Source organism: Leopardus geoffroyi, chromosome B2 (assembly GCF_018350155.1).
Source record: "Leopardus geoffroyi isolate Oge1 chromosome B2, O.geoffroyi_Oge1_pat1.0, whole genome shotgun sequence".
Taxonomy (NCBI): domain Eukaryota; kingdom Metazoa; phylum Chordata; class Mammalia; order Carnivora; family Felidae; genus Leopardus; species Leopardus geoffroyi.
Window position 1 is genome coordinate 150,601,726 of NC_059332.1, and position 20,932 is coordinate 150,622,657.

Genomic DNA, 20,932 nt, shown 5'->3' on the forward strand with positions numbered 1-20,932 from the left:
CGCGGCTTCCGCCTGTTTCTCCAAAACCAGACCGGCCCCGGAAGCCGGTCAGCCCGCCTCCCAGTACCAAGTGCTCAGTGACTCCACGTCATGGTCCTCTGGATCACCGTCAGTGCCAGGGAGGGACTTTAGAATACAGGCTTCGGTATTGACTGTGCCTCACTTTTCTTCCGGAGGATCTGAGCCTTCTGCGTCTAGGGCCTTTCCTTTGCTTCGGTTTCAAGGGATGGAAGCAGGTAGCCCCCAGAGCCCCCGCTCTCCCAGCTGTCTGCAGTTGGGAGACACGTGTCTGCCCCCGTGCGCCCGGCACCCGCCGCGGGGACCTGTTCTGCGACGTCTTCATAATCCCGCTGACGCCGACGGACGGGCTCCCTGAGCTTCCGTGCTTTGCAGATTCTCCGCCTCACTTGTTCACACTTCTGAATGTTTCCCGTCCACAAGTAACGGACGCTCCAGCCTAAGTAGTGGCCCTTCCCAGCCGCCACCTCCGTGGCCCGCTCCCCGTCGCACACGTCGCTAGGGCGTCCGCGCTGCTCCTGAGGAAGGAGACGGGCGTGCTTGGTGCAGGGTCACGAGCATCCCAGCCTAAAGCTTGGGCGGAAAGAACACACTCATGCTCGCAGTTTGGAGTCGGGGGAAGACGCCGCCTTCGACAACACACGTGCAGGCCCAGAGTGGCGCTGTGACGGCACGGACCCACGACGACGCGCAGAGGTCCCTCCCCAGAGGTACACACAGACCGCATCATGGAAGGACGGGATGGAATGACCATGCAAGTTGACAGAACTCTCGCTCCCCTCCGCTTCCGCATGGATATTTTTGACAGAACGTTTCCTTGCTTCGCAGGTAGTGAGTGGAACCCGATCTGCAGCTCCCTGAGGCCCCACTGAGCAAATGGGCCAAATTAAAACCGCCATCTGGTTTATCCTATTTCCTTTCTGTCACCAGAGGCGGAATCAGTGCCTCAGTAGCTATGTGCTGAGAGCAGTGCCTTGAACGTGCGCGTCGTGTTTCTCTGGAGCTCATCTCTGTGAGGGAAGGACACCGAGGCAAAGTTTGACGGGCACGGCGTTCAGAACTGGGGATCTGCAGGGCAGGCTCCCCGCCGGGGCACAGAGACTGCCAGCCTCTGCCCGGCTGACGGCAGGGTTGCCTGTATGATGTGCTGTAGAAGCATCGTTAGAACAGTCACACGCCGGTAGAGTTGTGTTTGGCAACAGAGAAAGATCTTAGTAGAAGTTCAAGCGAAGGGAGTCGTCGGAAGACCAATCAGCCAGAACCAGGAGGGCCCAACACCGCTGTTCATTGTGCGTCTTGCTCAGGGATTGCGTTTTGCTGGATACGGCAGGAAGAGACGACGGGGGGAAGGGCTGTCCGGGGCCAGGTGCTGGTGGCATCCACAAGTATGCCTGTGGTCCCGCTGTCCTCCTCTGCCAGCACCCACCGTCCGTGTCCTGGACAAAGGGGGCTGTGTGCTGCCGAGAGCAGCCGGTGTCTCCTGCTTCCACGGTGGCTGCTGGGGCTCCAGCTGTCCCAGCCAAGGTCAGACGCTGGGAAGGAGGAGTCAGGCAGACGAGGGAACACACCCAACACGTCCGCCACATCTGTCCGTCCGTCTGTCTTTGAGTCGTTGCTCAGAAATCCTACCCAGTGACTTGTGCTGGGTCACGTGGACATCCTACCTGCCAGAGACCCAGGGAAACGTTGCTAAATGGGGGTGTAATCGTACAGGAGGGGGCACTGAATGGCAGCAGGCCACCGGCGGCCTCTGCCGGGCTAGCAGCCGGCTAGCAGCTAGCAGCCGTGCTAGCTCAGCACGGAAAGCTGAGCGACACTGGAATCTGTTTCTCCTTCGGGGATAGTTCAGGGCCCGGACCCGTCCCTGCGGAAGTTCGGGCAGAGCTGGTTTCAAGGCCGTCCCCGGCAGCTTCTCGTGTTGGGTTCCTGCTAATTGTGGCCGTGACAACGGCCTCCTGTTTCTCTCCTGAGTCTGGTTCTCCCTTAGGAACCGTAGACATTCTGTGAGCCTGAGTCTGTGTGGTGACGGACCTAAACGAGGCGTGTTTTGTCCCTGCGTGTATGCACACCCCGGGTCACTAGGTTGTGCACTGAGGCCGGTGCATGCTGATCCAGCAGCTCTAGCTCAGGGACGGCCGATTCCCTCCCGGGGAGCCCTCCCTGAAGCTCAGCCTGGAGCGGACGCCCCCAGGAACGACCCGTCCCAGGGGGTGGCTGCGCCTCCGCTGGGCCCCCTGCTCCTCTCGGTGGCCCCGGCCAGGTCCCATCTGAACCCGCAGGCCCAGGCGCCTCTGGCCCACAGCCGGCTGGCTCTCTGTCCCCGCCCCGCCCCCGGGCCTGGTCTCCTGGCTCTCCTGCCGGCAGCAGTCTTAGGACCTCTCCTCACTCGCCACCCACATTTGCAGACCTTGCTCCGGGATTCCAGCCCTCCTCTTGCATGCATCTGGGTCTCTGGCTCCGGGGGCCTGTCGAGTCCGCCACCTTTGAGCGCCACGCTCCGTGCGTCGCGCCGTGGGCCTTCCCGTGGGCACTGCGCTGCCGGAGGCTGGTGTGCAAACAGGAGTGTGAGTTACCACCCAGTGCGGTCTCTGCCGGGGTCTCCGCGCTGCCCTGCCATCTGAACCCCCAGTCAGTGGAAAAGCTGTCCCCGCCTGGCAGGTGCACCCGCCCGCTGCCCCCCGCCCCCTGCCCCCTGCACACGGCAGCTTCCCCTGCTCTGCCCGCAGGGGCGCCTGGCTCAGCACACCCTCCGCGCAGGGTGGGGCCCCACCCTCCTGACCCCTGGGACCCCTGACCCTGGATGCTCGATGATGCTCGGCGGTGCGGGTCCTCAGGGGCGCCATCGCATGCCTGGCCAGTCGTGGCACAGGCCTCCTCAAAGCAGCTGGTGCTCCCGCTACTTCCTCCTCTGGCGGACAGTGTCCCGCCCGCTCTCTGCGCCGTCCCCAGTCTAAGACAGAGGCCCCCCGAGCCCCGCATCCACCCCAGAGGCCCCCTGGGCCTCCTCCTCGCTGCGGGGACCTGCATCGGCGACCCGCGTGTCCTGCTTCCTCCCCTGTGCTCCTCCCAAACAGAGCAGCGAGCTCCTGGAACGAAGGGACCCTTATCCCTGCGTCCCGCGGCTTCCGAGCTGTGCATCTTCGGGTTTGCACACGGGACAAATGTACCCGTTATGTAGGTGATGCAGTTCTGTGCATTCTCGCCGGCCTGGCCGTCCATTTTCTGCATCTGGGAGGCCTGGCTGAGGCCCTGGGGGGCAGGCCGCCCACAGTGTCTCCTGGCTGCAGGGACTCGGCGGGACGCAGAAGCACTCCAGCAGGAGCCGTGGGAGACGCAGCAAACTCCCGAACGTGTCACCTCCGGCTCAGGCCCCAGTGCCGCTCCTCCCCAGCCACCCTGCCCCAGCCACAACCACGGGGCACGCCCTGTCTTGTCCCCTGCCCCCCGCGTCATCTCCCAGCCGAGCCAGCTGTCCCCGGCTGTGTCCCCGGCTGTGTCCCCGAGTGGGTCCTGACTCATCCTCTCCGTCCCCCGTGATGGTCCCCTCACTCTCTCCTGCTCCACGGAGCTCCCAGCTCCTTCTACACAAGTATCTGTCGGGAAAATCTGAAGAACGCGCCCAGCCGGTGACCCTGTCCCTGACCTGTCCCCCTCGCCATTCTCTCCGTCGCTGCGTCGCCGGACCGCCTGGGCCTGTGCCTCAGCTCGGCTGCCCTGTGCCCGGTCCCCACGCGGTCCACCTGCACGGCCGCTCGGGGTGGGTTCCCTCTGTGGCAAGGGCTGTGCCCGTGCTAGCGCGTGGGGCGCGGCCGGCAAGCCCTGAGCGTCCTCCCCTCGGAGAAAACGCATCCACTCCAGCGTGCTGAGACGCTGAATCCCTTTTTGTGTTTTCCACACACCAGTACCAAGGAGCGGCTGGACAGAGTGGAAGTGCGTCTGCAGGGCTGTGCTCCCTGTGCGGCCCGCGGGCCCGGCTGCCGAGAAGCCCCCACGCGGCCCTGCTCCGGCTCCGCCCGGTGATTCAGGTAGGAGCCCCCGCCCCACGGCCGCGTTCACTTGTGTTCTGGTGAAATTGTGGATGTTATGCCGGTCCAAATAGGTCCACTTTTTTCCTTTTGTTCCTATTCATTTATTGGGGGGGGGGGAGGGGCAAAGGGAGGGGAGAGAATCTTAAGCAGGCTCTACCCTCAGTGCAGAGCCCGATGTGGGGCCCGATCCCACTGATGACGGAATCAAAGGCAAGAGAAATGTGGCTGAAATGCCATCTCCTTACGGCTCGCAGCCCGATGACACGTGAAGCATGCGGAGCGTGACCGTCCTCAAGGAACTCATGCTGCCTTGGTGCTCACGTTTCGTTAAAGGCGAACAGTAACCTTATCTGCCCAGCAGCCAGCCTCTCACGGTTCTGGAAGCCACCTTCAACCCCTATATCCCCTTCCCCCTTGCACCACACACTAGGAAGTATGTCGTCAGTCACTCCTCATGACCCCAGTGCCTGTCTGCCTGCCCACGGGTCCCGTCCCCGTGCTACAATAAAATCGCCTTTTTGCACCAAAAACGTCTCATGCCTTCTTTCTTAGCCATTCGCTCATGAAACCCACTTCAGATATCATCATCATGACCCTGGGGACGGTGACCTGAGCCAAAATCAAGAGTCATGCACTCGGCCAACTGAGCCACCCAGGTGCCCTGAAAATAGATCTGCTCAAGAAGCCGTCTTTTCACGAAGCAAAGCTTCTCAGTTAGGAGATGCAGGTTTTCCGTTACAGCCTGCTGATCTGGCCTTCGCGAGGTTGCAGAAGCGTCACTGCGTTCATAACCTGCTGTGAGGGTCTTCGGCTGGGGGTCCCGCCCTCTGCCCCACTACCTGCTGGGTAGAGCGAGGACTTCCGCACCCAAGGGCGCCCGGACTGGGCTCCTGAGCAGAGACAGGAGGGAAGAACACCGTGTGGCCGTGAGACGGGCCGGGAGAACTGCTGTTGGCCGCTCTGTATGCCAGAGTCAGAGTCGTCCTCTTGTTTATTTTAACGTCAAAGGGTAGAGAAGTGCTTTGTCCAGGTCAGGCTAAACAGGGCGAGTGTCGCTGCCATCCCGTGGACGCAGCGCCTGTGGAACGGCCGGGGCGTCTGGGAAGAGAAGTGGGAACCGCGGCCCTGGAGGCAGCACGCTGGCACCTGCCCAGGGTGAGAGTGTGGGGGTGTATTTTTATACCATCGTCCGGTTGGGAGTATTGTTCACCTTTTGTTATAAACAGTGTGACCTGGGTGAAAGTCAGAAGGAAAAAAAAAAAGATCATTATTACAACAACAAGAACGCCATCTGCAAACACGATTAGTCTGCCCTTAGAGCCATGCACGGCTCCAGTGCCTGCAGAACAGATTTATATAAATTAATTCTTTGCGCTCTCATCGCTGAGTGAAACGGACCCATCTTTGACTATCGTGCGTAACTCTACCTGCGTTCCATGTAATAAAATACCGTAATTCAATTTAGTGTTGACATTTTAGCAGAACGTTTCCCAAACGTATGGGAACAGTCTGCACGTTACAGAAAAGGAAGGTTTAACGGAACAAACGACTCTATCTCGGGTCAGCTACGATCTCGCGATTCCTTCCGTAGGAGATGTTAAGCTGCAGGACATCCGCACCTTCCTTCTCTGGGCCAAACAGCCTTCCAGTCGCATCAGAAGGGAAGAGCCCCTGACGTGGGGGATGCTGTTTATCAGTTGCATTGTCCTCAGACTTCTCTGAAGGCTCTCGCACGTGCGCCCGGACGGACGTGTGTCCTCTAAGCACGGGGTCACCACGGCGCTCACCATGGGCCCAGGACAATGTGGCTCCAAGCAGGCGGTCTGGATAATACATCAGAGCCCTGCAGCTGTGTGTGGAGGGCGACGTGGGACCGGGGCCCGGCCATCCTCACAAGCAAGTGCCCAGCGGACAAAACCTGTGCTTCAGCTAACTTTTGAGAACTTGAGCTTTAAGTAGATTTAGTTCATAATAAATCGGCACGTGACTGTCTTCGCCAGGCGGCTGTATTCTTATTCTATAGCCACTTGGGAAATTATTATATACCACGCTATGTGATTAATAGTATTCACTGCCTCAGTGCTGTATATTTTTGCTCTACAGGCACTGAAACAAGACGTAAAGGCACTGCATGCCTCTTTTCTGGAAGTTTTCGGGAATTTCTGGGACCACCTGCAGACAGGTCTTTCTGAAGTGGCCGAGGGGGTCCAGAGGGCACAGCTCCAACACCAGGCTCTGCTGTGTAAGCCATGGCCCCACCTGCCGGGGATTCAAGTTTCCCTCTCCTTTGACTACGCGCCCTGCCTGGGCACAGGGGCAAGAGCCAACACCCAGGCGGTCGTTGGCGTGCATGGGGGCTGCGGTCCTTGGCCGCGCTCCCTCCTCAGGGAGTCCCCATTTCCTCTGGTGACTCGAAGAGGCTTTCTGGACCTCGATGCCGTCCCTGAGCTGGCATCGTGTCCCTGCTGCACGTCCTGTGCCGGAGGCTCCTAGAGTGTGTGTGAGGCTCCGTTCGATCCGCTCAGCCCTTTCCTCACATCTGGGAAGCCCGCAGCGCTCGGCCGCTATTGGGTCAGGACGGGATGTGCTCAAACTACCCAACAGGCAGCTCATGGAGGGAGGTGTTTTGGCCCCGTGGCACTGTGTGAATTAAGGCGTACTAGGTTTCTGTTAGGCTGACAGATAGTTTAGTTTATTAGAGAGAGAGAGAGAGAGAGAGAGAGAGAGAGAGAGCAGGGGAGGGGCAGAGAGAGAGTGAGACACAGAATCCCAAGCAGGCTCCAAGCTCCAACCTGTCAGCACAGAGGCCGACTCCGGGGCTCGAACTCACAAACTGCGAGATCATGATCTGAGCCAAAACCAAGAGTGGGTGCCCAACTGACTTAGCCCCCCAAGGTGCCCCCAGATATTTTAGTTCAAATCACTGAGTACCTAAGGGTCTCGTGCCTCTTCGGTTCAGGGCCTCTCCTGAAGGGTCTCAGGTGAGGTGACTCAGCCCACACAGGTGGTCCTACATGTCACACGCTCCAGCAAAGGGGACAGTGCTGTTATTTTACGGAAAATAGTGTCTCTCGGCTTTGAAAACGTGAGGTGTTTTATGGAAAACCGGAAGGGAGAAGAGGGAGACAGGATGTAGTGCAGGCCCCCCTCCCGGAAACCTGCCCGACACGCGGGTAAACCATTGTTGCAGCTTGGCGGTCCAAGGCGGGACATCTGGAGCGATGCCTACAGGAAGCGGACTCGAGGTACCAGCTAGAGAAGCGGAGGAGGAAGGTGCTTCACAACCGTTTGGTGGTGAGTGCGGTCCGGGTTCCCAGAAGGGTGGCGGCACAGGGGACCTGGGCAGGGACCCCAGTGAAAGGCCGGGGGTGGGAGGGGCACCGGGGCATGTTGGGGGTGGGGGCAGAGGTCCGCACGGGGGACTCCAGACACACGGGGGACACTGGGACACATGGGGGGGGTGGAGGTCAACACGGGGGGGCACCGGGACACGTGGGGGGGGGCGGAGGTCCACACAGGGGGGACACTGGGACACATGGGGGGGTGGAGGTCAACACGGGGGGGACACTGGGACACATGGGGGGGTGGAGGTCAACACGGGGGGGGGGCACCGGGGCATGTGGGGGGGGGGCGGAGGTCCGCACGGGGGACTCCAGACACACGGGGGACACTGGGACACATGGGGGGGGTGGAGGTCAACACGGGGGGGTCACCGGGGCACATGGGGGGACAGAGGTCCACACAGGGGGGACACTGGGACACATGGGGGGGTGGAGGTCAACACGGGGGGGGGCACCGGGGCACATGGGGGGACAGAGGTCCACACAGGGGGGACACTGGGACACATGGGGGGTGGAGGTCAACACGGGGGGGTCACCGGGGCACATGGGGGGACAGAGGTCCGCACAAGGGGCACCGGACCTAGAACTCTCAGAGCGCTGCCTTCCTCGCGAGCCCCGGCCCCAGCTCTTCCTCCCCCATCCGCAGGGCGCAAAGCATGGCCCCCTCACGTTCGTCCGCGGGCTGAGCTCTGCGGCCCATGGAGTGTGCACACTCAGGTGTCCGTTTCTGCACGCCGCGAGGCCAGAGCTGACGGTTTGGTGGCTGAACTTCCGTGAGGTTCGGTGGTGTGGTTGAGCCCCGGCCCGGCTCACAGTCCTGTGGACCAGCAGCCCCAGGACCCGGTGGTTCCTGGGAAGATTCTCTCCCGTCCCCGGGCTCCCTCCACGGCCAGACCCACGTGGGAGTAATTCTCCCTGTGCGTGACCCACTCCTGCGGCCGAGCTCTACACCATGACACTGGAGCGCATACGTGCTTCCCGCCGACCGCACTTTCTAAGCATCTTGGTGCCTTTTGGTCCCCGGTCTGGACAGCAGTGTCGCCCTGCTGCAGAGACCAAGGGAGAGGTGTGCGAGGGCCCCGGGAGCGAGTGGAGAAGGATGGCTTCTGGAGGGCACGGTGGCGGACTTCGAGTTTCTGACGCTGTCGTGTGGAGGAGGAATAGACATCTTCGTTATGGTCCCGTCGCTGTGAAAGGACCAGGGGGCAAAGGACGCGTGCACAGTGCCAGAGAGCGGGGTGCGGCGTGGAGCCAGGGGCACCCGCACGTGGTAGACCCGCGCCGTCGAGGGGTCTGGGCACAGCCTGGCCGAGGCGAGCCGGGCCGTGCGGACGTGCTCCCTTCTTCCACGTGGGGGCACGTGGAGCGGTGGTCCCACATCGTTGCCCTTTGTCTCTGAAGTACCACATCGTGCCACGATTTGGGTGAACGCTTGGCGGGGTCTGGAAAAGTACCAGGCTTCAGAAACTTCTCCCAAAATGCCTCAGAAATTTGACGCGGGTCCCCATCGAGAGGTGGTTTCTGGACACTCGTCACCACACGATGATGGTTTGCCAAGTGAACACGCTTCAGTGTGGATGTTTAAAAAGCCTAAAATAACGCCGACTGCTCAGTGCCACTCCGTGGGGACTTGATCAGAAGCCAAGGTGTGGGTGGGGAACGCGACGCTCACGCCCCGGGGAAGCGGCCGTCAGGCCGCGTTCTCTGAGGAAATAGTCCGTCCGCTCAGCCTTGCCCCTGAGCTCACAGGGACAAACTCTATTGTCGTAGGAGCTGAAAGGGAATATCAGAGTTCACTGCCGGATCCGCCCTTTGTTGCCTTTTGATGAGGAATCCGAGGATCCAGCTTCACAGAACAGGTAATTTGCTTTCGCATCGTGTGTGTGTGTGTGTGTGTGTGTGTGTGTGTGTGTGTGTGTCTGTTTTAAGGAACACAATAGAAAATGCAGTGATTTCCCACGCCTCCCATCTTCCTACCCTTGGCCCCAAAGCAGGATGTGTCTGTCCCTGGGGTAGGGGGTGGGTGGGGAGCTGCCTTGCTCATCATGAAGCAGCGGGACCACCGACGCGGCCAGCCTTCTTTCAGTGCCCGGCAGGGCCAGGCTCTTGCTGGTCCTCTCTCTGTATGGGGAGCACCCTCCCGTATTTACCCCAGAGGCCCCTCAGGGGCGCAGAAAGGTAACTAGTACTGACTCAGCTGGTGTTTGTGACCTAGGCTTTTTTTTTCTTTTTTTTAAATTTTTTAAATGTTTATTTATTTTTGAGAGAGAGAGAGAAAGACAGAGTGTGAGTGGGGAAGGGGCAGAGAGAGAGGGAGACACAAAATCTGAAGCAGGCTCCGGGCTCTGAGCCATCAGCACAGAGCCCAAGGCGGGGCTTGAACCTATGAACTCTGAGACCATGACCTGAGACAAAGTCGGACGCTCAACCTACTGAACCACCCAGGCACCCCTTGTGACCTAGAGTTTTGACGGTATTAATGAATAACGGAATTATCTGGAATCATTTTGGTTGGCTGTTTGCTTGAACACCCTACTAAGTATGACTTTCCCTTCCCTCCGTGGGAATTTCTCCCCATTGTAGCCAGATGGATTCCACATTCTAGGCCCTCCATCGGGGACGCCGTCTCACACTGTCCCCTGCTTGTGTTAGGTCAGTCCCGTCAGCAGGTCCGCAGCGAACAGGCACTGCCTTCTGCCCTGTGAGGTGGCTCGTGTCAGGGTCCTGCCCTCGTCTGCCCAAGCCTTGCTCTGCTGTAAGGGCCTCACTCGGGCCACACTGACGTTTGCATCATACGGTCTAGCACTTGGCTTGGGAAGGTCGTTAGAAGGCCCTTGGTCAGTCCTGCAGCATGAAATACAACTTGTACCTTTTTGACAGTGGTTGCATATTTTTTTCTTTTCGTGGGCATAACACGTATGTGCTGTGCTGACTGGTTGCCATGTGCTGTTTGTCACAGGTCCAAGGACCTGGAAACACAGCCGCCAGCAGCTCCAGACTGTGGTGTTTTCACGTACGCGTAGCTTTCCTGTTGCTGATGTCGGGCTGCTGCTTAGACACAGAAACGTGTCTGCCGTTGCGGGGAGTTCTGCCGGACGCCGTTGCTCCTGGCTGTCTAGCTTCTCAGAGCTTCCCGAGCGGCTTCCTGACCTTGTGCCTGTGTTCCTACATCATTTACGTTCATTTAGCTTCCATTTCTGCGACACGTTGCCTCTTGCCAGATTCATGATTGCCTTCAAACGGCCAAGGTCCTGAAGGCGGAGACCTTGGTGTGACGTTGTGTGCACATCAGTCAGCCCCACAGCTGCACTCGCAGGAGACATCGGGTTGTAGATCTGTCCGTCTCTCCCGCACGACACAAGAAGGGAACGTAGAATGAAAAGCAGAGGCAGAGGAGAAAACGTTGGTGGAGAACGTGGGAAGGACAGAGGAGAGACGAGAATGAGGAGCAGGGAGAAAATCTGAGACGCTGATACGAGAGCAGGGGTGAGGGGCAGAAGTAGGGGTGACGAGACAAACCCAAAGGCAAGGAGAGGACGGGGGCGGGAGGGGGGAGGACAGGAAGCGACCACAAAAGGAGGGCCCGGCAGAAATGACAGTGGCAGAGAAGAGTTTGGGGATTAGGGAAAGAGAAGGACCCTCCACAGTGATGTGCGTGGTCATTATTGTCATTGTTTTACCCCCAGCTCTGTGCCTGCGGAAGTGGTCCACGCCGTCGATGATGTGAGTCGCATCTCCAGCACGCCGCACTTGGGGGAGCTCTCTGTGTGGTGGTTCCCGTGGGCCCAAGAAACGTCCACCCCTGGGCGTAAACCAGAGACGGGTGAACATAGGAGAGTTTCCCCCTTTATTCCGTGCCTCCTCAGATAGCAAAGATAGGTTCTGTGTCCGGATTTCTGCTGGAGCGAGAAATTAACACAGGCTGGGTGCGCGTCCCTTGTGTGAAGCCGCGGGCCTCCTCACTGTAGGTGTGTGTGTGTCAGGAAATCTGCTCTGCTCTCGTTGGTTTTCCAGCCCCCAAGTCAGCCAGCACACGAAAGGACGGAACCTGTGGTCTGAGCATAAGGCAAGAAACACAAGCGTGGAACCGATGTGGCTCCTCGTGAACCGTGTCGTTTTAAAATTATGAACCGCACGTGTCTGCTATCAGCCCACAATTTTGTTTTCTCTTTAGAACCTGCGTGTTTCTTAGCTTTATCTACCCAAAAGGCCTGGGAGCAACAGTGGGAAGCCCAGCACCCAGACCATGGTTTCCACCTGGTGGGAGTACAGGACGTGCCCGGGACACAGGCTGTGCCGGGCAGTAAAGCGAGTAGGGAAGACGGTGGGGTCGTGTCCACAAATGCAGAAGGGATGCCCACTGACGTAGGGTGAAATAATGGAGCTCAAGACGTGACTGGAGCCAGGTTGAAAAAGTACAGAATTCTACGCAAACCTTCAGTTCACAAGTACTACCGTCTTTAAATCTCATTGATGGCCTTTGGAGAGGGCTAGAGCATCAGTCTATTACTCTAAAAAATTACAAAGAAGTAAACATTTATGATGCCTTTCCTGTATGAAATGCGTTTCAGGGTAAATAAATAGTTGGCGAGAGAAAGTTTTTCTTTTCAGAAGATTCTAGATTATCAATTCAGAGTAAGTGATAAGAATAGAAGTCACCACTCGAAAGCCCTAATAGGTCTGGGTGACAGTCTTCAGTGGGTGCTAGATGGTTAGGGGACAGCAGGATCTTTACCACGGAAGGTTCCAGAACCCAGAGCACTCGAAGTTTCACAGACAGAGAGATGCTCAGACGTGAGGAGGTGGCCACGGGCCATGAGGTCACAGACAGAGAGACGCTGAGGTGTGACAAGGTGGCCACAGGCCATGAGGTGCTACGGTCCCACCAGTGAAGAGACTGGGCTGCAAAGTTGAGCCCACATCTAATGGAGTCTGGGGGTCTGCCATTTTGAACAAGAGGGAAGAAATCAGCCAAGTCAGAACGTGAGACGCTTCACAGGACGAGTGACCCGATTCCTCTGAGAAATCAGTAACGCCAAGAAGGGCAGAGGAGGCAGAATGGGAGACGCCCCAGGCTCGTAATCACGGCCTCTGAACAAGTCAGCTGCAAACCACATTTTGGGGACAACCGGAGGAATTAGACTACGTGTGGTTTGTATTAACTGCCTGAAGTGAGATGGTAATGGCATGGGGGCTGTGCTGAAAAACTGAGTCCTCGTAAGTGAAATCAAATGCTGTGTTGTCTGGTATTTAAATTAAAATATGCCAGGGGAGTGGGAGGCGGGTTGAGCATCTGTATAAAACAAGATGGACCAAATGTCAAGAGTGCTGGGTGAGGGCTCTCATTATCCTGTTTCCTCCAGTTGTGTGCATGGTTGAGCGTCTCCGGAAATAAACATGAAGATACGTTGGGCTTACACTTCACTGCCGCTTGTTACGACCATTGCTGCATGAGTCTAGAAAGCGTGTGGAAGGTGAACTCTCAGCTGTATTGATGCCCAGACCCTGGTCCTCTAGACCGCGGTGCCGGGTGGAAGCCGCGAGGGGCTGCTCCCCCCCGCCCCCCGACAAGGTCCGTCGTTGGAGTCCGTCTTATGGTGGTCACATGTCATAATCTGCAGTGACTCTTCCTAAAGCCACTTCGGTTCACGGATCGACGGCTTTCTTTTTACACAGCATCCCAGGAAACCGTTAGAGAGGTATTGAAAACTCTTTCAACAATCTCTGCAAATAAGCACTTTAAAAAGTCCTTGTTTTGAAGGATTTTTTTTTTTTTGTCTATCACTTGATGCGTTGTCTGTCGCCTTAAACACCAGTACGACTGAGTCAAGCAAAAGGAGACAAATTAAATTCTCATTGTTAGGAATTTGAGTGAAAAGGAGCCCTGATGCATCCTGTTAAATCTCCTTCTATAGGCGGAGACGCGGAGTATCCGTGGTCGAGTACTGGTCCTTTCTGCACCGTGCGTGATCTGCGGGTGTACTGGTTGACCTTCAGTTTTTAGTGGGAGAATGTATTCCGAGCCCGAGACCTGGCCCTCACGTGCTTTATAAAGACCTGTTGTCGTCCCTGCTTTCTATTATAGATGTTCTTTGTCGTGTGTTTACCTCGTGACTGTCCTCTCCGGTTCCTGTCAAATTACCACTGAATTTTCAAATTCAGAAGTTTGAGGGTTTTGTGTTTCCTTATATTTTACGCATCAAGATAACATTTCTTTTGATTGGGTCATTTTGGATTTTCTTTGAAGGACTGAGTGGAACCCAAGTTGTGTTTTAACTTAATCGAGCTGCTGGTTCCGGAGCTTTGTGTCACTAAATGTGCAGAGAAGGCGAGTGGTCAGTGTAGTGACCTTGGGCTCTGGGCTCCCACGGGTGCTCCCGAGTCTGAAGAGCGTGAGAGTCTGTGTCACACGTGTGGCACAGCATTGCGTTGCGGTTTGCGACCTAATCCAACATTGAATCGTTGGCGATTCACACTGTAAATAAAATCAGTCTCGCGGGGAGGAGTCTGGCCACTGTCCCTAGTTCTCGGTGGCTGTCTTCAGGGTTAGTCAGGTGCATTTCCCACTTAACACGCATCTGCTTGTTTGACAATCAGATATGGAAGAAGAGATTTGCAGCTTTGTCTGCTCGTCTGTGGCTCCCCCTTATTTTTCACTCTTATCAAGCCATTCAGTTTGATGGTCACAGGCTTGACTTTCCGAATACAGCTAAGGAAGTCTAGGGGTCAAATGATTCTCCTGCAAATATCTGCAGCTGAGGTCAAAAACATTTTCTGAGAGGCGTGTGACAAAGACTGATGGGTTTGACATCCCTAAGACAAAATTGTTAATGATCAAAGTTTCATAGGGTCCTTAACTTGTCCCCTAACCGAGGCTCACCTGGTCCTCGCTGTAAGCGTGATGGCGGCGACATCTGCCAGCAGCTTCGGCTCACGCAGAAAGCAGAGACGTGCAGTCACGCCCCGGATACTCCGGAGTCTGGTGGGATGGGGCGCGAAAGCACGCTGAGGGAGACCTCTGCATCTCGAGCCGGTATTTGGGGATGCTTGCATAAGCTCAAACATAGGACATCCCAACCTGAGCTCCGCATTTTCCCTGCGGACACACCCTTACTCCCGTCTCCCCATCTTCGCGAGGGAAAGTCATCCACCCGGTGTCTGGTGCCAGAAATGTGGGAGTCCCTGTGGACTCTTGCCTGTCGGTTCTGCAGGAGCAATCTCCCCTGGGCCTGATTTAGTTCATTCCCATCGCTCTCACACTTGGGGCCACACTCCTGTCGCTGGGCCTCGCCGACCTCACCCTCCCGAATCTCCGATCCGCTCTGTGGCTGGGGAGAGCAGTCCTTGAAGATGCAGTTTGGTCAGATACGTGAGCCTCCTGGCTTGAAGAAGAAACTGGGAAGTCTCAATTCTGACCTCTGTTTGTGCAGAGGAACATACGCGTTGCTCCCAGCTACACTGGCCTTGAACGTGACAAGCCCTTTGCTGCCTGCAGGACTCAGGCGCTTTCCTCCTTCCAGAATGCCCTTCCGCTCAGCCTGCCCGGGCATCCCAGTCTGAATGAGACCATCTGTGTCCCCTCCCACCCCCGCATCTATTTACTTCTCTGGGGTTCTTGGTGGAATCGCACATAATTTTCCGCCGCCCATTTGTGAAGTTCGTCTGCACCCCCACGTGTAGGCCTCACCCTCTGTTCCCCATGACACTCGGTTCTAGATCTGGCATGGCCGTGTCACCATGCACACGAGCGAATGATACACACGCTTCTAGTTCATTCCACAGCCTGGGGCTTTCTTGTCCGTTCTGGCACCAGCGAAACAGGATAGGAATCGGAAGGCCGGAGTCACAGGCTAACCGTGCACCTCGGCTCTGTCACTCGGCCTCTTGAGGCCTGTGAAATCCGCTCTTTCCTGCGGTGAAATCGTGGGTGTAAGAGGGGCTTTCTAGAACCCAGATTTAGTGTCTCAAATATGAACCAATTGTGAAGAATTGAAAATCGTTACAACAGCTAGTGTGACTTATACAGACTTTGGTCAGAACAAGATGTTTGCATTTTTAAGGAGTTACAAGGATTTAAGGAAGAAATTCTCTTTCTCTTCCCATCAGCTTACTTCAAGCTCAAGCTCTATATTTTACATTTTCTTCTACTGGTCAGTTATTTCATGGCTTTAAATCGGATTCACAAAGAATTTGTCCCTCATCCCGTCTCTGGCGTGCGCACCGTCCCAGGAAAGGACACACCCCTCTGCCGGAAGACCCATTGCCACGGCCGAGTGCCCTCCACTGGACTGTCCTTATTTCACTCGGTGTCTGAAAATGACCCTCTTCTGCATAAGTCTCTGGAGTAGGTACTACAGAGTTCCTAATATTTTCTCCTTTCGTAGGTAACTAATTTATGCAAATTTTAGAACCATGGACTTAGCGAATTCTGTGAGGTGCACCAGGGCCCACCCCGTTGCCGGCACATCTCATAGATGGCAGGAAATGGGGCTTCGAGAAGATAAATGAGCACCCAGGGTTACACAACAAGTTGTACCAGAGTCCGAGTTAGCAAATAGGGTCTATACTAGGTGTGAAGAAGTCTGTGGCTGCTTCTTACCCGAAGACCTTCAAGAAGTGTGGAGCCGGTGACGGTCTGTGGTCCTGGCGGCCCCTGCGGTGCCGGGTGATGGGCAAGGTCGGGCTGGATGCCACGGCCAGGCGTTGAAGCAGCTGGCAGGCTCGGGCCCACGTCTTGTCCCCGCTCCGCCGAGTAGCCACGGACCAGCACACCAGTCCGCGCACTCGCACGCACGTGTGCCCTGCGAGTGGACACCCTCCCGGGCTGGGTCCCTGATCTCCGAGGGGATGCCGTGGGAGGACGTCTGGGAGCGTAGGAACACTCGGCCCAGCCTGTGGGTCACTTCTGCGAATCTGTCGCCCAGCCTGGAAACTGGAGCGTGGCAATGATTTACGTGACCCCCTCCTCCCCTCCCCGTCTGAGGTCATCACCAGTTCAAATTTTATTTCGATAGTGTCTTGCATTGAATATTGATGTAGATGCCAATAAAACCTATAAATTATACAGTGTTCATAAGTACCTAGAATACTGGTATAACGTCAGGAAGACGACGACCGACTGCGCCGGGCGCCTTCCACATGCCCCCCGGGGAGCCTTGCAATTCCATGAGGCAGGTGTGCCCATCACAGCGGTGCCCGCAGCTCTGCGTTGACCATCTCGGAGGACCCGGCCGCTCCCCTCCCTGGAGGAAGGATGCCAGAGGGCAAGAGCCTGAAATTTTGGATGAAGGGAAATTATCTTAAAAGGCCGCAGGAAATGAGTCTTATTTGTGAGGAGAAGGGCGTTGAGTGCTATGAACGAGGAGGCATTTGTTTGGAAAGGAAGGGAAGAACATTTAAGCTGTGTTTGGGAAAATGAGACTTTGCCCTTGGAATCATTTCAGATGTTGCTTAAAATCTAGTGATCACACCGTAGGATGACATTCTAAATAGCCAGGGAAGCTTCTGGACTCATGCTTGTTTTTATGGCTTCTTATGTTCCTTATAGGGGGTCCCTTGAGCTTTTGGGTGAGACGTTGTAAACCTTAGCATTTTCCATTTGTTTTTCTTTATGGTTAAAACGCAGACATTTGAAGACGTCAGTAAAATACTTTGGGGTGTGTGTTTCTGCGCCGTTCATCCTGAGGGGCTAGGGTTACGTCTTGGCACAATATTAAAGGAATACCACCACGAAAATATGCCTCAAGCGGGGAGCGAGGGGCCGAGGCTGGTGGTCAGATCCTGAGTCCGGGTGCCAGGTGTGGCTTCTGCTCTGAAGACGGTGTCAGTGCCTTACTGCTCGGTCCTGCGTCTTCCTGTGGAGTTTGGGAGTTAAAAAGATTTAGGAGGGGCGCCTTGGGGGCTCATCCGGTTGAGCGTCTAACTAGCTCAGGTCATGATCTCATGGTTCATGGGTTCGAGCCCTGCGTCGGGCTCTGTGCTGACAGCTCAGAGCCTGGAGCCGGCTTCAGATTCTGTGTCTCCCTCTCTCTCTGTCTCTCTGTCTCTCTCTCTCTCTCTCTGTCTGTCTCAAAAATAAATAAACATTAAAAAATTTTTTTTAAGATTTAGGAGCTGCTTCCTTCATAGGGGTATTACTGTTATTATATACTAATATTACTGGTATCATAAGGGGACAGACAGCCCCTGCGGCAGCTTCTGGCACGCTGTCGGTGCTCAATAAATCCTCAGCGGAGAACTGAACTCTCCGTTAGTGACTCCCCTGAGGATAAGACCTCTTCCTTGAAAGCCGTGCTGAGACATAGCCACCCCCAAACCTTCGGATAGTAACTAGATAAGGTGCCCAGGCAGCGGCGGCCGTGTGACGGGATGGGGGGCCCCAGTCACGGACCGCTGCTCCGTCCTGGCCAAAGTCCCCATGGATGGGTTTCCAGCCCTTTCTGCTCTGACGTACTTTTCCTAATGGTAGCAAACGGCCTCCCACTCTGCCATCCCCACTGGCAGCTTGAGATAAGGCCTCGAATGGTGCGCCCACAGCTTGATGTCCTGTCACTAGCTCCTCACACTTTTCGGTTGAGGTGACTTATCCCCTTCTGGTCTGATGTACACGTTGGAAAGATTTCCAAGGCAGTGACGTAAAGCATGGACTGGAAGGAAGGCCGCTGGGCTGGAGACGGAGAGACCAGCGCAGGGGGGAAGCCAGGGACCATCTCGTCAGCCCGCGCCCCCCCGCCCCACCCCGCCCCAGGAGCAGCAGCAACGAGTGTCGGGAAGGGAAGGCCCATGCGAGATGCTTCCGGTGAAATCAAGGCCTATCGAGTGTGTTGGCAAGGCCACCGCTGAGTAATTTTTTCAAAGCCCGTCTTACCCACACGCACACCTGTGTACCTGTAGCATTTCACGTTTGATCACGGGGACGGCGCGGCCTCACCTCGCTGGCCAGGTCAGCGCCTGAACCGGCGGCCCTCGCAGATCCAAACGCAACCGCACGCGGCTCCCACGGCCCAGCCCGCGCCGCTGGCGGGAAGTAACAACCACATCTAGAACAAATGGCATTGAATTCCACAGCTTATGCCCTCAGCGCCTACCCAGGCTGCTTTCTGGACACGCATTTACTTTTGCAGATACGCATATATGTGAAGGGACCCGCAGAGAGCCGGGAAGGCACACCCTCCAGTGGCTGTCACGGAAAAATCAAATGTTGGTTGGTTTTCACTTCTTGCTACAGGCCTGGTCATGAATTTGCATTTTGTCTTAGAATTGGAACCCATTCGGAATGTGTATTTTTGTTTCTGCACTTCAGGAGAAGTAATCTAATGCTGCATTTCTTGTTGAAGACAGCCTTTGCTCGTGTCCACACAAGATGGCATTGAAGGAGACAGCGGGGCAAGACCCAAAGTCCACGTGTTTTAAAAGCAAAACTTTTAGCCCCACCAGTTATAATGAAATTATAACATGTCCGAGATGGGACTTTGTCGGTCCTGGGAGAGTCTCATGCCTCACTCGAGAGGTCAAGTGCCCGCAGAGGCCCCTCCCTGGGCCGCTGCACCCTCCCCCCGCCCCCCCACCCCCGTCCGTAGCAGAGAACGAGCTCCTCTGGGCGTTCCTCGCGGAGGCGACTTTCCTCTCGTACCAGCGCCCGGCCGGCGTGTCCCCTAGAGGGGAAGGAAATGTTACAGTCTCTGGGGACCATCTGGTCGCTGTCTTAGTTACTCAATTGTGCGGTTCAGTAAAACGCATCCGTAGACAATCCGTAAACCGGGCGTGGCTGCGTTCCACCAAAACTTTGTTTACAAAAACTGGAGACAGGCTGGATTGCTCCGAGGGCTGTGGTCTGTCAACCCCTGCTCAGTGTTACCAGTGCAGCACTGGCTGTGTCTTAACTGCCTTGTTTACGCTTTTTTATTAGGAAACAGTCCTGGTGAAATGTGATCGGGCCGCTCACCCGCCGATTAATAACACTTATAGTTTTGAGAGGTAAGTGCTTTGACACAGAAAACAAAGTCACACAAATATAAATGTTGCGTTAGCATTTGGTTAATGAAATTCACAATTTATCCCATCATTTGCACTAATTGCTAATGAGCAAAGGCAATTGAGTGGAGAAAGCATGTCTTGTCTTTTTTGTTTGTTTAAGTGTATTTATTATTTTGAGACAGAGAGGGTGAGCAGGGGAGGGGCAGAGAGGGGCGAGAGAGAATCTCAAGGAGGCTCCACGCCGACAGCGGCGAATGGGACGCGGGGCTCAAATTCACGAACCGTGAGATCATGACCTGAGCCGAAGTCAGATGCCTGACTGAGCCCCCCAGGCGCCCCAAGCTTGCCTTTGCGACAAGTAGTGGCGAAGCAGTGGGTGAGCCTGCAAACAGGAAATGAGCCTTGATCTGTGCGCCACACTTTTCAGTGTTTGTGTATTTATTTTGAGAGAAAGCGTGAGTGCGTGCGAACAGGGGAGGGGCCGAGAGAGAGGGAGGCACAGAATCGGAAGCAGGTTCCAGGCTCTGAGCTGTCTGCACAGAGCCCGACGCGGGGCTCGAACCCACGAACCGCGAGATCATGACCTGAGTTGACGTCGGACGCCCAAACGACTGAGCCACCCACGCGCCCCTGTGGGTCACACCTTTTGCAAAAAAGTAACTGACATGGAATCTAGACCTAAATATAACGCATGAAACCACAAAACTTTCAGAAGATGACTCAGGAGAAAAGTCTTTGTGACCTCGAGTTAAGCAAAGAGTTCCCAGAAATGCCACAAAAAGCGCGATTTATACAAGAAAACGATGTATCGGGCTTTGCCACAGACACCGTCCGCTCTGTGTGTGTGACGTCACCAGGAGAAAGGGCAGGCGAGCCCCAGGCCAGAGCGAACCTTTGGAAATCACAAAGCTTACCAAGCACTTGTACCCAGAGAGGAAGAGAACAGACCACGCCGTAAGCAGGTGGGCAAAGTGTCAGTACAGACGTTGCAGCTGAGAGACGCCGACGTCCTTGGTTTCGTGGGAGGGCCGGCTGGAAGCCACCGGTCCACGTGGCCCAATGCCGAAACCACGGGCTGGTGGCTGGAGGTGTCAGCGTGGTTGATGCGGACGAAGGTGGCACCGCCCCTTTGGACACGGTGTTCTGTGACGTGAAATGCGCTTTCTATGTGAACCAGATCTTCTGGAAGAGACGAAGGCCTGAGGGTGGAGAACAAGCCAGACTCTGCCAGGAGCTGGGAGGCGGGAGGGGTTGTCCACCGAGAGGCCACAAGAGAGGCCACAGGGGAGGCCACGGGGGAGACTCGTGCCAAGAGCTGCTCTCCGTCTCGGTGGCAGCCTTGTGTGCACTCGTCTGTGCCCACGGAGCTGCCGCCTCCGTGGCCGAAGCGCGGGATCCATTTTAAAAATACAGTCAATGTTTCAAGGAGACCTTAGGAGGCAAGTGGGCTAATTGTGACATGTGGGTCCTGATTCAATCCGTAAACTCTGATGCTTTTTTTAACAAGAAAGCTGAAGTGGCCGTGTGGCTTCAGACACGACACCACCAGGGAAAGGGGGCCTTCCTCAC

General features: G+C 56.0%; 1 protein-coding gene across 1 annotated transcript in view; it reads left to right on the forward strand.

Annotated features, from left to right (window-relative positions):
* The window catches only part of KIF25 (kinesin family member 25), a 45,326-nt gene that overhangs the window by 10,378 nt on the left and 14,016 nt on the right, over window positions 1-20,932 (forward strand). Inside the window, exons 3-8 of the mRNA XM_045500305.1 lie at window positions 3,921-4,043; window positions 6,150-6,288; window positions 7,237-7,340; window positions 9,158-9,246; window positions 11,074-11,110; window positions 19,296-19,363. Of these exons, the coding sequence (XP_045356261.1) occupies window positions 3,921-4,043; window positions 6,150-6,288; window positions 7,237-7,340; window positions 9,158-9,246; window positions 11,074-11,110; window positions 19,296-19,363 (560 nt within the window). The remainder of the gene's footprint in view (window positions 1-3,920; window positions 4,044-6,149; window positions 6,289-7,236; window positions 7,341-9,157; window positions 9,247-11,073; window positions 11,111-19,295; window positions 19,364-20,932) is intronic.